Source organism: Notolepis coatsorum (genome assembly GCF_963971535.1).
Source record: "Notolepis coatsorum genome assembly, chromosome: 19".
Taxonomy (NCBI): Eukaryota; Metazoa; Chordata; class Actinopteri; order Aulopiformes; family Paralepididae; genus Notolepis; species Notolepis coatsorum.
This window is the reverse complement of record NC_140183.1, coordinates 85,029,579-85,052,246: the sequence shown is the minus strand read 5'-3', so window position 1 is coordinate 85,052,246 and position 22,668 is coordinate 85,029,579. Positions and strand designations below refer to the sequence as shown.

Below are 22,668 nucleotides of genomic sequence, written 5' to 3'. Positions count from 1 at the left end.
TTCATTAATACTGGAGCTTCGTACAATTATGCTGGCCTACGGCCAGGCAGGACCAGGGCAATAGAAATGACCCATTGCTCTCACTCCACTGTTTCTTTTAAACCAGCAAATGCCTTGTGTGTCACTTTGATCACATGTGGGCCTTTCTCATACTCCTCATCAGGGAGCTGATAAAGCCTTATCACACATTCTCTCCGAGACGGTGGAAGAACTTTGACCGGCCGAGAAGGCCTCCCTCTCCTCTGGATTTGACTCTCACCGGCTGACTGAATTTCACTCATCCCCCTCCTCATCCCCCTCCTCATCGTCATCCGGAACCAATCAGAATAGAGCTTGTGTCTCAGCTACTTTGATCATTTAAGAAGTGAAGGAGAAGAGCTGGGTCTAAAGGTAGGTTTGACATATTTTTTTACTTGAAGCACTGGATTAGAGCAGAATATCACAACTGCTGTATTATAATTTCCTATATTTACCTATATAACATACAACATAGCTGAGTACACTATATGCATTCCTACCATCATTTATCATCTCATTGGTTTCACTTTAATTTTTTTTTATCTTTCCCCTCATATCATAGATGCAACACATAAATTCTATTGTATGAAATCCCCAACCTTTCTCCTCCTGAACAGTGACACCTTGTGGCTGAAGTCAACGGTATTCTGTGGTCTACAACAAGTAACACTGATGCTTTGTTTCCCTAATTGCTCAGCTGTCCTACAATGAGTCGAGTCTGGGCCTTGGTCAAGGCTCACCCATACATCAGTAATGTGGCAGGATACACAACGCTGTTCGCGTCCGCTGACCTCATACAGCAGAGCATGCTGGGAGGGAAACCTGCTAAAGACTCCAAATCAGGGGACTCACAGCAGCCCTATAACAGAGCGGGTATTGACTGGTCCCAGACGGCCCGTGTGGCGCTCGTTGGGTTCTGTTTCCATGCCAACTTCAACTACCAGTGGCTGAGGGTGCTGGAGAGGTTGCTGCCAGGGGGAGGAGTCAAGAGGATATCTGGGAAAGTTGTTCTGGATCAGCTGGTTGGAGCTCCTGCCACAATCAGTGCCTTTTTCATAGGTGAGTGCTACAAAGTGTATTCAGACCTATACTATAATAACAGTACATACTTTTTACAATTCCATACTACATTGCAGGGTTTAGATTCCATTTTACTCTCAGTGAGACATAACAGTGTTGCTGTGTTTGGCTGGATGTTCATTATGTCCATCTTTCAGGTCTAAGCCTGCTAGAAAACAGAGAGGACCCACTGGAAGAGTGGAGGCAGTCATTTTGGACCTCATACAAGGTACACACTTTTTTTTTTTATCCACTTTTTTCTCCCATTTTCTATATTTTCTCCCATCCCAATTTCGTATCATCCAATTCAACCCTCCCCTGTCACGAACGCTGTTTCTTGCCTCCCACAAGCCGGCTGCAATGTGGACTAAGTCATACATAGCACAAGTCCCCTCCGGTACTTGAGGTAACAGCAGTCGCATCTTTTCACCTGCGCGGCTCGATCTCTCAGTGGCGAGGAGTAACGCGTGGGAGGCTCACGCTGCCCCCGACACTTCCTGATTCTACTGCGCAGGCGCACCAACCGACCTGTAGGAGTCGCTGTCCACAACGCCCGATCCCCACCCATCAGTTTCCCACCCCCTAGTACGGCCAATGTGTATTAGTATGAACGACCAGCTAAACTGAAAGCAATGTGGAGCGCTGGGCTCGAACAGGCGAGCCCAGCGTCTCCGCATTCGTGGCGAGCGCCTTGCCCACTACGCCACGTAGCCGCCCATACAAGGTACACACTTGTCACAGGTACAGTAAAAGTGGAACAGTCACTAGGTACTAGCAGGCACTCCGCACTCAGCAACTGTCCTCCGACAGCCTCGAACCGTGAACCTTCCGCTCACCAGCACCACGTCACGTGACCATGTATGTTAAACACCTCGGCCTTGTCCATTCAGCCACATGAAAAGGATCCAATTCAGGTGGTGAAGTGGAGGGTATTTAACTTAGGAGTGAGTTTACACCGAGGGGCTGCCATCACAAGGTTACAACCCTGTTACACTCAGCCCTCTACACTCACTCCACACTCCACACCGCCCCCAGCTGGAGAGCTGGGCTCAACCATACTATCCGGGTCATGGCACCACTTGTAACGGTGGTCACTATAGGTACTAGCAGGCACTTCGCCCTGAGCACCTGTCCACCGATAGCCCCGATCCGCGAACCTTCCGCTCACCAGCACCATATATGACCATGTATGTTAAACACCACGGCCTTATCCATTCAGCCACATGAAAAGGATCCAATTCAGGTGGCAAGGTGGAGGGTATTTAATTTGTGTGTGAGTTTACAGCAAGGGGATGCCATTGCAAGGTTTTAACCTTGTTACAGTAGTACTATACACATTGTTAAACAAAACAATAAATCATTAAATCATGTCTCTATCTTCCTCTCTGTCTGGCAGACTGGAGTGGTCTATTGGTCAACAATGCAGGTAAAACAATCTTTCAAATCCCATTATCATATAGGGGTCATTTTATGTGATTGTGTAAAGCAGAGAGAATTTCCACTCTAAAATTGAAGAGTATAATATATATATACGTATACACACACACACACACACACACACACACACACACACACACACACACACACACACACACACACACACACACACACACACACACACACACACTACAGGAGGCTACATGCATTTCGGACTCCTCCTTAACTGTATACAAGTACTCTTATGTAAGTATTATTCTGTGTAAACACAAGTGCATATGGGTGTTTTATTTCATTTTCATTGTGGAATGAGTGTGTAGACCAGCCTACATGCAACTTGTACTTTGCATTTCAAGTGATTCTGGTTGGTCCACCTTATAAACGTTCCCACTTTTCTCAGGCGGTGAATTTTTCCCTGGTTCCCCCAGTGGCACGGACAGCTTTTGTGGGAGGCATCTCTCTCGGGTGGACTGTCTTCCTATGCCATTTCAGACAGTGGCAGGGACACAGTGACACAGGACCCTCATCTCAATGACGCAAGCCTGAACTGGATCAATAAAGAATAGATTGTCTTTTGTCTTGTGTATTTCATTTGAAAATATTCTGGAAAATAATCTGATCTAATTATAATATCTAGATATCAGGACAAAATCATGCCTACGGGTTCATGTCATTATCCTGTTTTGGGAAACTGGAGGAGGTGACAAGGGATGTTGGGACACTTTAATAAGAATGTCCATAGGTTTCTAAACTTTGGTTTGGGGCCCAAAATGGGTCCTGAGACAATCACTGGTGGGTCTTCACATTTTTATATTATTAATATTATTATTATTATTCCAAGATTCAATTTACAATAAAACAAATATATAAATCTAAACTCGTCCATAAAAAAAATAAAAAGGTTTTGTTCTTTTCAATTTGCAAATAGGTAAATTATATTTACCCATAAGTATGACAATATTATGTAATTCTGAAGATTGTGGAAGTATGGATGGATCTTCAAAATGAGTAGATCCGAGCAAAAAAGACAAAATCCTGGTTGGGTCTATTGTTGACTGTTGTTACGCGTTTATTTCACTAGGGGCAGTCGCCTAAATGGAGGATACTATCATTTGACCCCAGCATGGAAGTGCACGCTAAGTAACCAATCAGAGACTCGTGATTGTGGAGATGTTTTTATCGCGAGACGACGGCTCTTCCTGTTCCCTTTTCGCCCTGAGTCCAAGATGGTAGGTGAAGCTAAACCAAATTGTATACACGCTAGTGAAACTATCCAAGGCCATCCTCTCGTATAGTTTCACAATTTCAACCATTAAACAACGTAGTCACTGTCGATATCGTTTGCTTGAAAATCACATCATAATTTTGTCTTATTTTACCATCTTGATACATATTATACCCCACTGCCGTCGGCATCGGTCGTCTCGCGCCGCCAGAGTGCGGATAGACTAATTAAATGTGATACTATTTCTTCTTCTATCTGAATAAACAATAACTGCATTTAAAAACATGTTTATGGTGTTACCAGTCATTACATACGAGTTATTCACCCTCGTCGGCGTGTGTGTGTGTACGAGTGCTGCTCTCTAAGCCAAAGCATACCGTTCTGTCAACGTGTGAATCGGATCATGTTGGTTAAAGACAAGTTTGATGTTCTTTCATCTGTTAAGTGTCGTCGGCGATAGTCTCGTCTGTCTTAGCCTTGTTTGATATTGTTTATTTGTATCGTTAGCTGTTAGCTTGCGCGCCCAGTGTTGGATAGCATCAAAGTTATTATTATTACGTACTGTAGTTGACTTCGTTGCCACCAGAGCGAGTATGACGTTTGATTGAAGTCCAGTTGAACTTGGCCGACACTGTACTGATGATGCGACATGTTTTGCAAACCAGGGAGTCGACATCAGACACAACAAGGACCGCAAGGTCCACAGGAAGGAGCCAAAGAGCCAGGACATCTACCTGAGGCTCCTGGTCAAGGTAAGTCCAGTTCAGCTGCCTCACGCACCTCTTTAGACTAATGGTTTGTCATGGCATTGATTGATTGAAAACTGTATTAACAGATTGCAGAATGGGTACAGTAGTAGTACAGTTCAATACATACAATTGTTAAGGGGATGCAGACCAGAGAGAGACTTTGGTCTTGTTTACATCAGGGTCCCCCATTTTCAATTAATCGTAACATATATGACATACAGTCTGCTACATCTATGCATTAAAAAAAATTCAGGAGTCTTCTGCAACCAAATTCTGCAATTCCTTATGGACATGTGAAAAAAATTACACACTATCCCTTCCCCACAGCTGTACAGGTTCCTGGCCCGTCGCTCCACTGCTCCCTTCAACAAGGTGGTCCTCAGAAGGCTCTTCATGAGCCGGACCCACAGGCCTCCCCTCTCCATCTCTCGCTTGGTGAGTCTCGTAACGTTTCCTCTCCTACCCTCGGTATTATAATTAAGTCGGTATCCCCCATTGTGCTACATCAAACACTGAGTGTAAAGCCCTTCCAAACAGACAGCAAAACTGTACGATGTTATTAGACTGTGCCGTGGCAGAATTTGGGACTTAATAACATCCATACATGTGCTGCCCTTTCAAAAAAGCACTTTCTTTGTCTGGTCAGGGCACAGTGCTGCTGTCGGGTGATGATTTAACTATGATCTGTGTGCTGCATTGTTTTTTTGAATTACTAATTAGATGTGTGAAAGTTGTACAGGTCAGAGCATTGGTGCACATGCAGAATCTGGACAGGGACTCTGCTTGTATTTTGTAATGCAGTTGTCATGGTGCTACTCCATTCAAAATGTTCTGTTCTCCCCTTTCAAAAAAGCACTTGCTTTCTCTGGTCAGTTACTGGGCAAGTTGTCGTAGAAAGGAATAGCGAGATCATCATTGTGGGTGAGATGGCGGCGACTTACTATGGCTGACTAATCTCAATCAGTGATGGGACAGATTAATCTGCTGGTGATATCTAGACTGAGCTCAGATCTCTGTCGTCTCTACTGAGTAGTAGGGCTGGGCGATATGGCCTAAATATGATATCACGATATTTTCTGACCTTTCGGCGATACACGATACACATCACGATGTTTTTCCTTTTTTCCCCAAACAATTCATTATGAGGCTTACCAAGACAGTATTTGAGTTTGCAAGCGAACATTAAAGACAAAAGACTCATGCATTTAGCATTTTTATATTAGATTTAGATGATTGGATTCTTATATTATATATTTAGCATTTTAGCCTTTCGTTTTTTAGATTATATATTAGATTTAGATTATTAGATTACATATTGTAACTATTTATTTATTTACATGTATGTAATGTATACATTTATTATTTGAACGGCTTAAGGCTATATCTGTACTTGATGTTTGTTTGTTGTGTTGCATACTTGAAATAAACTTCAATCAAATCAAACCCCCCCCTTAAAAACAAAAACCTGTGTTTAAACTAGCCATCTATAAAACATCATGCTAAAACTGAAACAAATGTCCTACTCCCCAAACATGACTCGGTTATCCAATAGTGCTGCTGCTTTTTATTTTGTTAAAATCTTTTAGTTAATAAGACTAAAAGACTACAATATATATGACTACAAGGGCCAGAAGCCGACTTCATGACGGCTTCCTGTCCTCTCATTCCATTTCCGGTTTTCTGGTTAACGTTACATTTTCAACAACAGATTGCTGCTAATTAAACACTTCATGGAAACGGAGTAATGTTAACGTTATGTCGAGTTCATACGTGTAGTGTAGTATGAACTCGACATAACGTTAACATTACTGTGTCCACTGTTGCGTCGCAGATAGATGGTACACCGTTAGCTCTGTAGCTAATCCGCTCATGGACTAACTTACCGATAGCAGTACTGTTAACGTCGGAGCTTACTCCTGGGTTTCAGGGGGCATCCCTAGCACCGAGCCACCGCCTCTCTGTCTCTGGCTAGGTGTGTGCGTGTAGATGACGTACATTTGGGCAAGTGTGTGTGTGACTGACTTTTTTTTTTCCTGCGAGAGGGAGAGTCGAGAGGGAGAGGAAAGCATTTAGCACTGCGCTTGTAAGGTCGCTTTCACATATAGTTTTGGTGGACTCTGCGGTTCTGGTGGTGAAGTTGCAACATTGTTGCATTCTTCATTTGGTTCGCCTGCGTTCACATAGCAATCTGTCAGGCGCACCGAACTATCTGAACAATGTTACGCGGTCGAAAAGGGCGCTTGTCTATTGGACAGTGGAAATGTGTGTGTGGCTGCGAGCCCGTGTGTGCGTGCGTGTGTGGACTGCAAGCCCTCCAGATCAGCGGAGGCGAGTATTGACGTGGCATTGATCCAATGCCGTGCGCCTCGGTAATAATAATAAGCCGCGTTTTTTCTTCCTTCTTCCCAAGATGCACAGTTAGATAGATATAGATGGATACCGTACTTTTCGCACTATAAGCCGCAGCAGCTAAATTGAATGATGTGTACATATATAAGCCGCACTAGACTATAAGCCGCAGGTGTTTTTTTTAATGTTTAATTACCATATGTAATTAGCATTGGGACACAATACTGTCTGACAAATAACAAGAATTAACTCATTTACAAGTTGTATTAAGTTTAGCAAATAAGGGAACAGATAAATAACATTTCAATGCAGTCAAAATCTATATTTTGATTTTTACATTTTCGGGTTTGGTCACGTCGAGTCACATATAAGCCGCACCGTTATATAAGCCGCAGGGTCGAAAAATGGGGGGGAAAAGCCGCGGCTTATAGTCCGAAAAGTACGGTAGATAGATAGAGATAGATGCAGTGTGCTTGTTTTGCAGTGAGTGCTGCGAGCAGTGGTAATAATAATCACTTCCTATACTTGGTTCGCGTTTGGTCCGATGAAGCGAACCGAGACCGACGTTTTCAGGCGGACCAGAGTTCGCCTGCTTGGTCCGCAGACCGAGTTCGACGCGCATTCACACAAACGGCCCCTGTGTGAAAGCGACCTAAGTCTCATCTCAGCCGCGGCGGCCTCTAACGCGAGGGCAAAAATCACGATATCCACGATACGTTAAAAAAAATTATCGTTAATGAACTGTACCCGATATTTATATAATATCGTCATATCGCCCAGCTCTACTGAGTAGTGTTCAGTGAACCAGTCATGTATTTAAAGGAACACGCCAACATTATGGGAAATGTGCTCTCTGTGCGTTCAGTGGAAAGCTATCCGGCTGCACAGATTAATGGCAGTGGATACGGACCAGTAGCCTACCTTAAAACTCTGTGTGTTTTGGGCCAACAGCTAGGCTGGCTGGTCCGTATCTGCTTCAGATCACACCAAACCCCAATGATATTCATATCAGGATAATTGCCTGGATTTCCCCCTGTTAACATAGATCTGTTCACGTGTGCAAAATGATGAATAATCCAACTGTACAATGTTTTTAGACTCTGCCTTGACAGAAGTTGGGACTTGATAACATGCATAAGTTGGGCATAACTGAGGTGAAATGACAAGATGGTACAGATCAGGGTTCGAAATTAACGGGGGCTCGGGGCAAAATGCCCTTGAAAATGGACAAAATGCCCCCGAAATTCAGTTAAGGGGGGCAGAAAATGCCCCCGACAGTTTACTAATTATATATATAATTATATATATGATCTACAGTGCGAGCATTTCCCTTGTATTTGCCCCTAATATTAATAATATGTGTGTGTGCGCCACCCGGAAAAATTATTTACTCGAGACGAGTGACGATTACAAAACAGCTCCGCTGTTATAATAGTCCCACATTACACAAGGCGCATAAACGTCCAATCACAGTAGCGCCCGAAAACAAAGTCACGGTACCGGCTTAGGCAAGTTATACATTCAGAATCAGACAACGCAAAAAAATCAGCCAGCCATGAAGCCCATTCATTTTTATTTTGAGCAAAAGAGAGACGAGGAGAAAGAGAGGAATCCGGCTGACATGGCTTTTGAAGTGATATTCGCACGTGTTTTTGCGGGTCCAGTCCCCACGGTATGTTGACAGAATTCGCAAAACACCTTATCGACTGAAGCATAAAAGTCATTAGGATACTGCTCTGCTCTGAATTTAGGGCTTAGTGGGGAATTTCTTCCGACGTTAACGTTAACGACGCACCGAAGCAGCTAGACCATTTCTCCGTGTTGTGTGTAACACGCAGCGGTCCCCGCCTCCTCCCTCCTTGCAACAAACGTTCCACCCAAAAACGGAATTTCTATTTCATAATGAATTAAATAATTGTATAAAGAATTTTCAATGTTCTGTCATCTAATAATATATTCCATTACCTTTCCTATCTGTATCAAAGTCAAACTGTTGGTATCATAACAACACTACAACATACAAAAGCAGCTTGACAACCGATATCCTTTGCGTTTGATTGATTGAAAACTTTATTAACAGATTGCAGAATGGGTACAATACAGTACAGCTCAATACACACAAGTTAAGGGGATGCAGACCAGAGAAAGACTTTCGTCTTGTTTACATCAGGGTCCCCCATTTTCAATTCATAGTGTGCACACGCACAGTATAATGCATGAGATAAATAGTTAATAAACTCTGTGTTACTTGAACAATTTTCACTGTGCTCCTAAATTTCTTTGTGTGCTCCTAAATTTTTATTTAGATTTTATTTATTAACATTTTATTTAGGAGCACATGTGCTCCTTGGGAAAAAGGTTAGCGTAGAGCCCTATATATGGAGACATTAACATTACATTATCAAACATAGGGACGAAGACTGTAAAAAAAAGTGTCAACAATGTTTTATAATCCTTATGTTAATTTTCATCATAAAAATGCAGTGCCCCCGAAATACAAAAAAAAGCCCCCGAAAATCAATTAAGGGGGGCAAAAAAAGCCCTTGAAAAAAAATGTTAATTTCTAACCCTGGTACAGATAGAGACTCTATTCACTAGCTGGATCAAACTAAACAAATGACTTCCTACTCTCTCCCTTTTAAAATGTAACTCAGTGTTATATGTTTACCATCAGACTAATTTTGCTTTGTGACATTTAGAATTTATAATAGTCTTTCAGTCAGATGTGTCTTTCTTTGGATGTGTGAGCTGATGATTGTCTATGTAGTTGCGATGCTGAGGAACATGACCTAATTGTGTCAATAGAATTATCATGACTCCTCACACACCAACCAATATGTCACAATGCCACAGCTGTTATTTCATGATAATCACCGGTTTAGTCACCGGTGTTTGCTGACCAGGATGTCAGTGATTGAAGACGGGTTATATTAATGGAGTACAGTGTCATTCATTACATCCCTACAGTGAATTTGTCACCCCTAACGCTAGGGTCCCGTTATTGACCACAAACTCACTCATGCTCGCTAATTTCCTTCACGTTTAGGGGGTGGGTGGTCCATCAGTTCAAATGGAAAAAGAAAAATCATTGCTGATGCTGCACATGTGACATAACATCTGCTCTCGGATTTGTGTTCACTCTTGCAAGGGGGGAGAAAGGTGAAAAAGTTGGAACTCGTTGATGAATAAAAACAAAAGCAAAGCAACAGTGAGACTAGGGGTGGGACAATACATCGATCCAGATCGATATATCGATCTATTATCAATAATCAAATAGGATCGACGCAACGTAAAAAGATCGATTCATATTGCGATACTCTTATTTTGAAAATCCCTGCGAGTCATATCCGCCGGCGCCCAGTATTGTGAAACTCCGTGTAGACATTACAGCAGTGTTTGCGTCTGCTGTAAAGCACTACAGAGCGTCTATTTTGCGAGCCGATATAAGTCTGTGCAGTTTTTTCCCCGCAACGGGTCAAATGCATATAACAGGCGTTGCATCGTCGCCATTCCTTTCTGCCAACGTCGCGTTAAATATCTAAATTAACGTCGCGTTGGCTGCTTAAAAGCTAAGCAGCTAACCGTGAGAGAGAACAGGAGAGTGGAGGGGGGACTTGGAAGGAGGAGGGGTGGGGGCTGTGGGGGACTGTGTCTGTGTGTGTCTGTGTGTGTGTGTTAAAGCTCAATATATAAAAACAAAAGTGAACAGGAGGTCTATTTGTATTAAAAACAATAGATTGTTTTTCATTTAAATGTCTGGAAGAGCTCAAAAATAAATACATCAATTGATATTTCAGTAGCCTTTTTTTAGTTGATCTAAATGTGACTGATTGTGTTAAATGGGCACATAATATCGCCTCATCGATCGCAGGCACCTGAATTGAATCGTATCGTATCGTGGCAGACTTTGTGATATCGGCAAATATCGTATCGTTGTTAGGGGTGGGACGATACATCGATCCAGATCGATACATCGATGTAATTATCAACGATCGAATCGGATCGATGCGATGTAATAAGATCGATTCATATCGATACTCTTATTTTGAAAATCCTGTGGCGAGTCTCATAACTGATTGTGTTAAATGGGCATATGATATCATCTCATATCGATCGCAGGCACCTGAATCTAATCGTATCGTATTGTATCGTGAGAGACTTTGTGATATCGGCAAATATCCTATCGTTGTCCAAAGAATCGATATCGTATCGTATCATGATGAAACTGGTGATTCCCACCCCTAATCGTTGTCCAAAGAATCGATATCGTATCGTATCGTGATGAAACTGATGATTCCCACCCCTAAGTGAGACCCTAGCAAAACTGATCACTGGAATTTTGTCGGCAGTCCATCCTTCTTAACATGGTTGTTTGTCCGAGGTAAGCGACAGTTGTGATTGGAGGATCAAGAAAAGGGGCAGGGTTTGCGATAGGTCCATTGAGATGCCAGCCTTCAGTCTGACTCTGCTCATTTCCCTGCCGAACAGATTCGCAAGATGAAACTGGCTGGTCGTGAGAACAGAACCGCTGTGATCGTGGGAACTGTCACTGATGATGTTAGGATTCAGGACATCCCCAAGCTCAAGGTAAAGGATGTGTATAGAGTTGCTTGACTCATTAATTTCATAGCGCATTTCATTCATTCTTGAAATAACAAGCAAATTCTATACCACTAAACCACGCAACCAATTGGAATCAGGGAAATTGTCTTAATCCACTATTCATTCATTTGAAATTGTGTAAGCAATGCTGCCTCAATGAAGTGACTGATTGATTGAACATTTTATTAACAGATTGCAGAATGGGTACAGTACAGCTCAACACACAATTGTTAACGCTATCAGTGCCGGCCTTGTTTTCCTTCTTACCCCCTTGAATGCCATCATCCACTTCAATTTTAGCGTTAAAAACGCATAATCTATGTTTTAAATTATGGCATATGTGTCTAATCTGCCCGTCGCTTATCAATGACTTGTTTGCAGTCAACATTGTCGAAATGGATTGTTTTTTAATCTGTTCATATCCTTTTTATAGCATTTTGAAAAGCTATCGTTCTCTCAAATGTCTGGAAAATTGAAAGATTCCCCCATAAACGGCATTTATTGGAATATTCTCGAATACACTAGACACTAGGGCTGTCTTAAATACTTCGAAGCTTCGTTCGATGCGCATGGGCTTCGAATATGAAAATAAAATTCGATTGTGTAAAAAAAGAAAAATAGATTTTTTTTAATTTTTTTTTTTTTTTGCAAAATCAACTCTGCCTCTCTTTGTTAATTACAACAAGCAATGCTGTTATTTAAGATGAGGTCGGACTCAGCACTGACAGATTTGTGTTCATTGTGCTGCTTTTATAAAGCCTCAAATGATGGCTTACAATATTTCATGGAAGCAAAGTGTTTAGTTTGTCTAAGATTTAAAAAGGTTTAAACTTTACAGCACTGACAAAGTTGACAAGTCCCACAAATTTTTTTTCTTTTTCGAAGCTTCGAATTAAAATTGAATCTCGGCCCCAAAGCTTCGAATTCCAAAGAAAATCGAAGAGGTCAGCCCTAGACACGTTGTCATTTGTCGGCCTATTTATATCGTTTTCAAATAAACGCTAGATTATCGATAGTATATGTGTACTTATGCACGCTATAGAAGCGGGCTGAAAAATCTATTCTCATTTCCTCAACATCATACACGTCACACACGGCACATGCTGATATCTCAGTGAATACAGCTCTGATTATCCTAAAACTGGTAACATAGACTCCTTACCTTAGATCAGATGTTCTCCAAAAAGATTATTCCAATTCCTGATCGCCATTCCAAATATCGATCGCGTTTATTGATTGATTATTGGCTGCTGTAAATATATATTCCACGCTGCTTTCCAACTCGCGATCACTTCCATGTTCATCAGACGGCTTGCCAGCGCTCCACCTCCACAGATCCAGCAGTATAATCAAATGGCCTACAGTTACACAGGGATAGACGATAGGGGGCGGTATTTTCCCATATGAGCTCCTAGAGGGTCTGCTGTACCAACGGGAGACTCTGTTGATGAAATATGAATTCCCCCATTTTCAATTCATCATAACATATGACAAATGACATGCATGACATACAGATAGACAGTACTGCTACATCTATACATTTATGACCTACCAGATTTACAAATACAGTACTGTTTGTGATACAAAGAGTTTAAAAAAAAAAAGAGTATATACATTGACGAAGAAACTACATTGGAGGAGGTGGGGTGAGGGGCGGGGGAACTGTACATTGGAGGTAGGTAGATGGGGGGGGGGGGGGGGGGGGGTGTAACTGTACATTGGATTATCGACGAAACCTTACTTGGTTCCAAGAAGAGGGTCTCGTGTATTACTGGGTTAGGACAGTGGCGAGGCTTTGTAATGTCCGTGGGCAGGATTTCAGTTCAACACCATCATACTGGATATTAAGACTATGTAAAGTTCTTGTCTTTTGTCCTTCAGGTGTAAAGTTATTGTCCTGTCTTTTGTCCTTCAAGGTGTGCGCTCTGAAGGTGACAGACGGTGCCCGCCGCAGGATCCTCAAGTCAGGAGGCCAGGTCATGACCTTTGACCAGCTGGCTCTGGCTGCCCCCAAAGGACAGGGCACAGTGCTGCTGTCAGGTGATGATTTAACTATGATCTGTGTGCTGCATTGATTTTAGAATTACTAATTAGATGTGTACTACAGTGAAAGATGTACAGGTCAGAGCATTGATGCACATGCAGAATCTGGACAGGGACTCTGCTTGTATTTTGTAATGCAGTTGTCATGGTGCTACTCCATTCAAAATGTTCTGTTCTCTCCTTTCAAAAAAGCACTTGCTTTCTCTGGTCAGTGACTGGGCAAGTTGTCGTAGAAAGGAATAGCGAGATCATCACTGTGGGTGAGATGGCGGCGACTTACTATGGCTGACTAATCTCAATCAGTGATGGGACAGATTAATCTGCTGGTGAAATCTAGACTGAGCTCAGATCTGTGAACCAGCTAAAGAAATAGCATTTTCTTCTTGCCCATTTGTTTGTCATCCGATAGTGAAGACTAATTGCTAAATGTATGCATTTTCAATTTTTAACATACATCACGAGTAAGGACTGGTAGTGTGGCTGGGATTGATGGTTCTAAAAAAGTCAGCTTTTGTTTAGATGCCCTAATCTAAAAACGCATTGCTGTTCTGGGAATTGTATGGGAACAGAGTAGAAGAATAAACTCTTAAAGCCAAGATCGACTTCTATGTGGACTGCTGTGGCTCATCTTTCTCGCCGTGGCTTTCGGCGCTAGCTATGCTACCCTGTAACCCTTGGCGAAGCATTGGCGCCACTTATAAAGTTTGCTTTATTTCAACATTTTTCACACTGCTCAGCCATTTCCATGTAGCAGGGAGCTGAGGGTAAACTAAACACTGCATTTAGGAAGGACTTGAGTACTCCAGGGCTGTACGCTAAGCTTTTTCACTAGGCACAGTTGCCGATCACTGTTATTTAGATCTATTGCTATTATATTTGTGCCTGTCGCTTATCAATGACTTGTTTGCAGTCAACGTTGTCGAAACGGATTGTTTTTTAATCGGTTCATTTTCGTTTTATAGCATTTTGAAAAGCCCTCGTTTTTCAGGAAATGTAGATTCCGTGATAAAAGACATTTACTGGAATATTCTAGCATACACAAACGCGTTGTAATTTTTTGGCCTATTTATGAATTGTTTTCAAATTAACACTAGATTATCGATAGTATGTGTACTTATGTACGCTATAGAGGCGGGCTGAAAAATCGATTCTCTCATTTCCTAATCAGCGATCACAGCCACACACGCATAGGGCAAACGCTCATATCTCTGTGAAAACAGCTCTGATTATTTTAAGACTGGTAAAATAAATTCCTTACCTGAGATCAGATGTTATCAAAAAATATTATTCCAATTCCTGATCGCCATTCCAAATATCGATCACGCTTATTGATTACAGTGTTGGGTCCTGTAAATACATAATCCACGCGTTTTCCGGGCCGCCTATAGCTTATTCCCACCGGAAGAGTGCTGCCGAGTGCTTCCGCGTTTTCCCTGATTGGCTGCGACACGCCCCGCGGCAGCCGCAGAGCGGAGTGGCAGAGCTTGCGGCATTATGTAGCCGTAATCCCTGATGTTTTTCATTCGACGCTTAGCTCAACTGGCAGCGCTGCGGTCCGTTGGTGACAAGTTCGAATCCCTTCAATTTTTTGTTTTTGTTTTTAGCGTGCATTCTTTCGCCGGTTAAGTTTAGGCATGTTAACTTTAAGCATTGTTTCGGAGTTGGTTATGGTTATGGTTAGGCATTGTTTCGGAGTTGGTTATGGTTAGAAGGGTTAAGTTTAGGCGCTGTTAAGGAGCTGGTTAAGGTTAGAGTTTGTCTTAGAGAATGGCAATAGACAGCCTATTTCCGCGCTGCAGCGCGAGGCAATAGACAGCCTATTTCCGCGCTGCAGCTCTCTCGCGCTGCCGTGGTCACATGGGCGTCATGGCCAATCAGAGAAAATGCGGAAGCACGCGACGCACTCTTCCGCTGGGAATAAGCTACACGCTTCCGGGCCGGCGAGCACAATCAATCCTTCAGTTGGCTTGACGGAAAAGTAAAATGAGCAAACTGGCCACCCCCCCTACATCAGTGTAAAGTAATGGGGTGCAGTACCACAGGGAGAGACGATAGGGGGCGGTATCTTCCCAATTGAGACTCTGCAGCACTAACCCGAGGCTCGATTGATGAAATATGAATTCAAATCGCCAATAATATATATAAAAAAAAAAAAAAAAAAGCTATATAGCGTCAGTGGCATTCAAAGGTCGGCATGAACTAACGACAAAACGCGTCCGTGGCACTCAATGTGTCAATATTCCATATTTATACCGTCTAGTTGCTTGCTTCTGACCACCTCCCTCAGCGAGTGCACACACACATGTACTGTATACAGTACGTGTCAAATGAATCGTTCCAGCAAAGTAGGCTTTGTCAAGACTGAACGACTGTGCGCTTGTTAAGAGCATGCATTAAAGCATTCCGTCTCCAGACGGATTTCCGTCAATTTGATTGGGGAGATCCGTCCATTTGATTCGCAGTCTGACGGAAGTATTTGCATGATTTGTAGATGCATACAGATTGAAACAAAATTGAGCCAATCAGAGGCGCCAAATATGGAAAAGGGCTTTTTTTTCCTATCGCGCCAAGCAGTCATCATCACTCAGCGACTCCAGAGACGGGTCGCCTTTTTTGCAGCCTCACGCGTCAACTGCTTGTTTACCAACGTCACAGCCACCACGCTGCTTGCACTCGCTGCTATATACCGATTAGCTAACGTTAGCTTAATAGCGTCTGTTAAATGGAAGGAGTAAGCCGGCCACTAAAAAGAGAACCCACCGCGGGGTTCTCAGATGAAAAGGATCAGCCGGACCACCTAACAAAAAGTTTCGAGAGGAGAGGACGTTTGAAGAGACTGGCTAGGCAGCGCTACTGGGGGCTGTAGTGGTGAGTTAACTTGTTCCGTGTGCCGCAACGATGTCAAAAAGAAAAACAGAAACAACACGTTTGTCATTGTCGTGTTACTTCACAGTACAATATGTGAGTCCCCTGCTGTGGTTGTGAGTATACGTTTATTAGCTTAACTCCGTAGCAACATCACACAGGTGTATCTGTAGACCGTCTCCTCCCCACCGTATATATTCTCTCTGTCAGGATCTATGGGTAACATTACTGTATATTTGCATATCGTATATGTCACAAATGTAACAGTACTATATACCTGTAGTATGTCCCTATGCCATAAATGTCATGATGTCAATGGCATGCATGTCATAAATGTCACTGAATTGAAAATGGGGGACCCTGATGTAAACAAGACAAACGTCTTTCTCTGGTCTGCATCCCCTTAACAATTGTGTGTATTGAGCCATACTGTATTGTACCCATTCTGCAATCGGTTAAATATTGATTGATTGTTATAACGGATTGCAGAATGGGTACAATACAGTACAGCTCAATACACACAATTGTCAAGGGGTTGCAGACCAGAGAAAGACTTTCCTCTTTACATCAGGGTCCCCCATTTTCAATTCATCATAACATATATGACATACATGACATACAGATAGATAATACTGCTACATCTATACATTTATGACGTACCAGATTTACACAGTATTGTTTGTGATACAATAAGAGTCTAAAAAAGAGAGCATATACATTTGACGAAGAAACTGTACATTGGAGGAGGTTGGGTGGAGGGGGGGGGGACTGTACATTGGAGGTGGTTGGGGAGGGAAGGGTTGGGTAGGCGGGGTGGGGGGGTAACTGTACATTGGATTATCGACGAAACCGAAACAAGTAGGCTCCCTTAAAACGCCAACGCTATTAAAAAGAAATACAGTGGAGGTTAAAATAAGAATATGACTTGGCCTGAAAAAAATTTCAGTCAGGAGATTTTTTTTTGCTTTAATCCCTGTAAGAGCCAATCGTGCAGTAGGTTGGAAAATACCGGTTAAGCAGCCACTCATCTGGCTCGGCAAATAGATCTAGAGTCTGAATATCTCCGCATAAAAGCCTGGCTGGCAGTGCGCATGGTACAGTGCGTGCTCCAAGTCAGACTGGATGGCATATCCATCCATCTTTCTCTCTCAAATCCATTCTGAGAATGGAATGCAGTGCCCGCGACGCGGGTCAAAGTCAGTTGTTTTATTTTTACTGTTTGCATACGAGGTCGTCCGCAAATGTTCTTGATAACAATCTAGTGGTCCGCATAAACAAGAAGTTTGGGAACCACTGATATAGACTATCTCTAAATATGTGTTCTATATGCGTATGGCCTGGGCGGCCAGAGCATCCAACTGTCCTAACAGCAATATATAATCCATTTCAGACAGAACGTTATAATAATTATTATTGAAAAGTTCTGGATTTTTTAAGTCGTATTTGGGGGCAATTGACCAATGGTAGGCTTATTACCTCCACAATGGGGGAGCAGGCAAAGGATCACAAAATTCCAACAAACGGGTTCTAAATAAGTAATCAAAGAAGGAGAAGAGAACAGGGTTTGAATTTGGGAGAGGAAACAAAGATGGAAGGTGGATTAGTAACTTTTTAAGTAAACAAGCTTTCACTATTACTTAAACCAGTGGTTCCCAAAGTCGGGGTCGCGACCCAAAGGTGGGCCGCGAGCAGACACGGGAGGGCCGCGAGATGATTTAAAATCCATTTTTTTTTTTTTTTTGTCAGGCCACTGAACTTAGAAGCAGGCCAGGACAGTGTTTCTAGTTGTATTCTAAAATTCTATTCTATTGTATTCTAAAATGTGACTATATGGTTTCAGGGTGTCCGCGGATCCTTAAAAAGTCTTAAAAGGTCTTAAATTTGTTTATCAATTATTAAGGCCTTAGTTTGTCTTAAAATGAAAACAACCGAAGCAACAATAGTATTTTAATGAGGCTATTATTATTATTATTATTATTTTGCAACAAATTAGCCCTCTCATAAATAGCACATATAAATGAATAACTAACTTGAACTAACTTAATAGGATTGAAGTGATATTTGGCTTAAAAAATCGGTCACCTGGGAAAAAAATTTAATAAAATGAAGCCTGACTATGTGCATTGGGCCGCGGCTCTCTGACGCCTTATTCTCTGGGTCCCGGCCTGAAAAGTTTGGGAACCCCTGACTTAAACGATCATTTGAGTGATTGCGTAACAGTTGAGTGCCAAGAGAAACGTTCCTTGAAATCTAGCCTTTTTAGAAGGTTCCATAAACTGCTGTCAGATTAATAGAATTGTCTTGGGGGACTTGCTATTCATTCTCGTTCCAGCATGTAATGGCGTTTGCAACCTGCTTTTTATATAAAACAAACAGTGTCTGGGTAAACTTTCTGCAGACTTGGGCATCGTGTGTCAGTTTACACATTGGTTCCTCAGATCCGACAGCTTTAACGCTTGACTCTTAATTGAATGTGGCTAAACTAAATAAAACACTAGGGAAGCTGATTACTTTTTCATCCTTTTGGGTTTATTTCTTAAATGGCTTTTATTTTTGTCCTTCAAATTTTCTTGATGTCTAGAGCTTCAAACGTTTCATACGCCAGAGTGTGCACTGTCAGCAATACATACTCCTACCTGCCCCTCACAATTTCATGTGGACACAATGGCTTCAGACAGCAATTCAATTTAATGATACAGGAGGAGCCAAAACTGTGTCTGTCTGACTGAGCCTGACTGCTGAGTGACACAGCCTGTACAACTGTAACTAGACCACCTAAATAGACTAATAGAATATTAAACTAGGAAATTACCATAATATGTGCTCTTTAAATTAACTGATCTCCCATTTTTTCCCCTCCAGGACCCCGCAAGGGCAGAGAGGTGTACAGGCACTTTGGAAAAGCCCCTGGAACCCCCCACAGCCACACCAAGTAAGTGTCGAGCTTTAACTTAACTACTCCATTCAAAATGTTCTGTTCTCCCCTTTCAAAAAAGCACTTGCTTTGTCTGGTCAGTGAGTGACTGGGTGAGTTGTCGTAGAAAGGAATAGCGATCATCACTGTGGGTGAGATTGTGGCGACTTACTATGGCTGACTAATCTCAATCAGTGATGGGACAGATGAATCTGCTGGTGAAATCTAGACTGTGAGGCTGTGAGCTCAGATCTCTGTTGTCTCTACAGCGTAGTGTTCATTGAACCAGTTGTGTATTTAAATGTGCGTTCAGTGGAAAGCTATCCGGCTGCACAGATCAATGGCAGTGGATACGGACCAGTAGCCTACCTTAAAACTCTGTGTGTTTGGCCAACAGCTAGGCTGGCTGGTCCGTATCTGCTTCCATTCATTTGTAGGAGAAGTATTGTAAACTATTAGACTAACCTTAGAGCTCTGACGGATCACGCCAAACCTAAATGAAATTCATATCAAGATTCAACAGGTTTATTTGTCACATACATACCAGGGCATACAGTGAAATGGGGGTGGTCATGCCCGCATCGATTGTGCAATAATACAATAATAAAATAAAAGGATAATCGCCTGGATTCCCCCCTCCCGTTAACATAGATCTTTGTCTAGCACAGTCTCTGGAGCGTAACCGAAAGAAGCATTTTGTATAAAAGTATTCTGTACTTCTGTATGACAACCAGAGCATGTGAGCGGCGCGGGGAGTGGAGCGGGTGGTTTTGAAGTGAGCGGCGGAGTGGGTTTTAAAATGGGTCGGTGCGACTTCCGGAGCAAGAGTTCTCCTCCGCTCCGGGCCGCTCACAGTGGTTTAAAGGGGAACTATTTTACTATTTCTTTCACTATTTGGGCACTTTTACACAATTCCTGTGAGTTTATGGAACACATCTGTAATTATAATTTTTTTTAATTCATTGTTTTGTATTTCTAATCAAGTCCTCAAAAACAGCATTTTTCTACCTCAAGATCTCGAGCCGTTTTGAGGCTGGGCTCCTAAACCACTGTGTGGCCTGATGGCATCTGCCACATTATTATGCAGCTGAGTCTCTCTGACATCACAAATCGGCACATTTTCAGATGACTCAGTTCAGTGAGGGTGAATATTGTGAGAGGAGAATAGGAAGAATGCGCCAATATGAGAATTAGAGACATAGATCATATTAATATAAGTCCACATAGCTAGGAAACAATGCTAAACACTGAAAAAGGCCATTTATAAGATAGTTCCCCTTTAACACTGATGTAATATACATGTAGTACAATGCCAAAGCAACAGGTGGCGATGTACAAACATGAAGGCCATTTTCAACCAATGAGAAGGGTGAACAGTCACTCGCATCCTGCTAGACCAAAGTATATTCCACCGTTGTTGTTGTTAGCTTACATGCTAACGTGAATGGCAGCGACCATAGCATTGTGGCTAGGCTAGCTACCATCGCTTAGTAGAGCTAGTTGAATGGATATTACGTTATTTAACATTGCAGAATGGGTACAATTACAATACGGCTCAATACAAACAATTGTTAAGGGGCCCAGGGGGTGTAGACTGTTGTAGTTTGGTCAAATCAAGCTAATTTACATCGAGCTGTGGAGCGGGGAGCACTTGATTCGTAAATGAAGGTGAGCTAGCGGAGAGCGACTTGGGGGCGGGGTCAACATGAGCGATTAGCGGAGCGGAACAAGCCGTCTAGAGCGAAGAGCGGATTTCTCGCCCGCGCCGATCCGCTCACATGCTCTGATGACAACTAATAAAAACTTGAAACATGCAAAATGATGAATAATCAAATTGCTGTTCGACACATTGAACTGCATGATAATGTAAAGCATGTGAAACCATGACTGTTCAAATAACACCCCCTCAGATATCAAGATCTAATTTTGAGAGAAGTTAACATAATTGTGCGTGCAATGATATGATTTAAGTTCATCACAATATGATAATATTGATCACCAAACTTAAGCTAAACCCTCATTGGTGATAACTAATACTAAGATGACATAAATAAAAAAGAAATCTGTTCTCATCCAATGGATTATATTACAATATTTACCGCTGCAGTATAATTTTTTTATGCAAACTATATATATATATAAATAAAAAAACATAATTGATAGTGGTATTGTATACATACCTTTCCATATATCCATTACTAATAAAATACCCAGCCCCTTTGATGAACATTGTTGCTCAGCTGATAGAGTTGTGCCCTTCCTGATGGCTTGTCGTACAGAACTTGTAAGTCGCTTTGGATAAAAGCGTCAGCTAAATGACTAAATGTAAATGTAAATGTAAGCCCCCTTTATGGTGTTGAATTGTGGTTCTAACGTTTTGCAGTGGCAATAATAATCATTTTGGAGTTGAGCTAATGGTAGTAAATTGTGTGGGCATGTCATGCTAATTCACTTTAGAAATTATATTTTAGAAGCTTGACTGTGAAGAATGGAACTAACTAATGAAACTTAGCCTCCACAGATTAAGCCATTGATTAATGTCAACCTAGATGATTTTATATTGTATACAGATTGTAGTTTATGTCTTGGGTTTATCTTCATGTAAATTTTGCACCTAATTTATCGTCTCTTCTTTCCAGGCCCTACATCCGCTCCAAGGGAAGGAAATTCGAAATGGCTCGTGGTCGCAGGGCCAGCCGTGGTTACAAGAACTAGTGTCTGTCTTTTTCCCCCATGCAATCAGATGGAAATAAAGATTGGCTGTACAAAATCAATGTATTTTGTTTTCTTTTCATTATCTGCTAATACTGTTCCAGATAACTAATGTATAGCATGGAAGGTATTGATGAGGTGATTAGCTCAATATTGGAATAGAAGACACTGATTTACAGAAGGGGAAAGGGCCAATAACTCAAAGGGATCAAAATAAAACTACCTTCCACATGCTCCCTCACTTAAAGAACCAGTGGTTAATTCAGTCAGCAAAAGCTTGTTATGGAATGTTAATGTTGGGAGTCTTTTTTCTGCTTAAGATGTACAGTATAATTATGTTATAACTTGTGCACCCGCTCTGAGCACAGCCAACTCTGTATGTTGAGTGGCATGGCCCTCTGTTCATTGACAGGAGATGTTAAATTAGTATAATACATGAAGCTTTCAAATGTAAACAAATTAATAGGACCAGTGTGATTAATTGCTCTCGGAGATTAATATTGGCTAACTGCTAGTAGGTGTTATCAGTTGCTATGTTTTTGAACCACTAACTAAATTGGAGCAAAGTTCAATTACTTGTTTGTGGACTATCTAGCTGATATCCTTTACAACTGATGGCCCATCTAGCTGATATCCTTTACAACTGATGGGCTAATCGGTGTAACCCAGGTAGATAATGCAATCTATTCAGGGAA

General features: G+C 41.9%; 2 protein-coding genes across 2 annotated transcripts; both read left to right on the top strand.

Annotated features, from left to right (window-relative positions):
• Positions 1-725: 725 nt before the first annotated feature.
• On the top strand, positions 726-3,049 carry LOC311246601 (mpv17-like protein; the record flags this gene model as incomplete). The annotated part of the gene is made up of 4 exons (XM_084336751.1): positions 726-1,077; positions 1,236-1,306; positions 2,474-2,503; positions 2,915-3,049. The coding sequence occupies 4 exons, from the start codon at positions 726-728 to the stop codon at positions 3,047-3,049; spliced, it is 588 nt and encodes a 195-aa protein (XP_084192877.1).
• A 627-nt stretch (positions 3,050-3,676) lies between these two features.
• On the top strand, positions 3,677-22,035 carry rpl18 (ribosomal protein L18). The gene is made up of 7 exons (XM_084336400.1): positions 3,677-3,743; positions 4,405-4,491; positions 4,816-4,923; positions 11,326-11,424; positions 13,356-13,479; positions 19,210-19,279; positions 21,901-22,035. Exons 1-7 carry the CDS (start codon positions 3,741-3,743, stop codon positions 21,974-21,976), a joined length of 567 nt encoding a protein of 188 aa, XP_084192526.1. The 5' UTR covers positions 3,677-3,740; the 3' UTR covers positions 21,977-22,035.
• Positions 22,036-22,668: the final 633 nt, after the last annotated feature.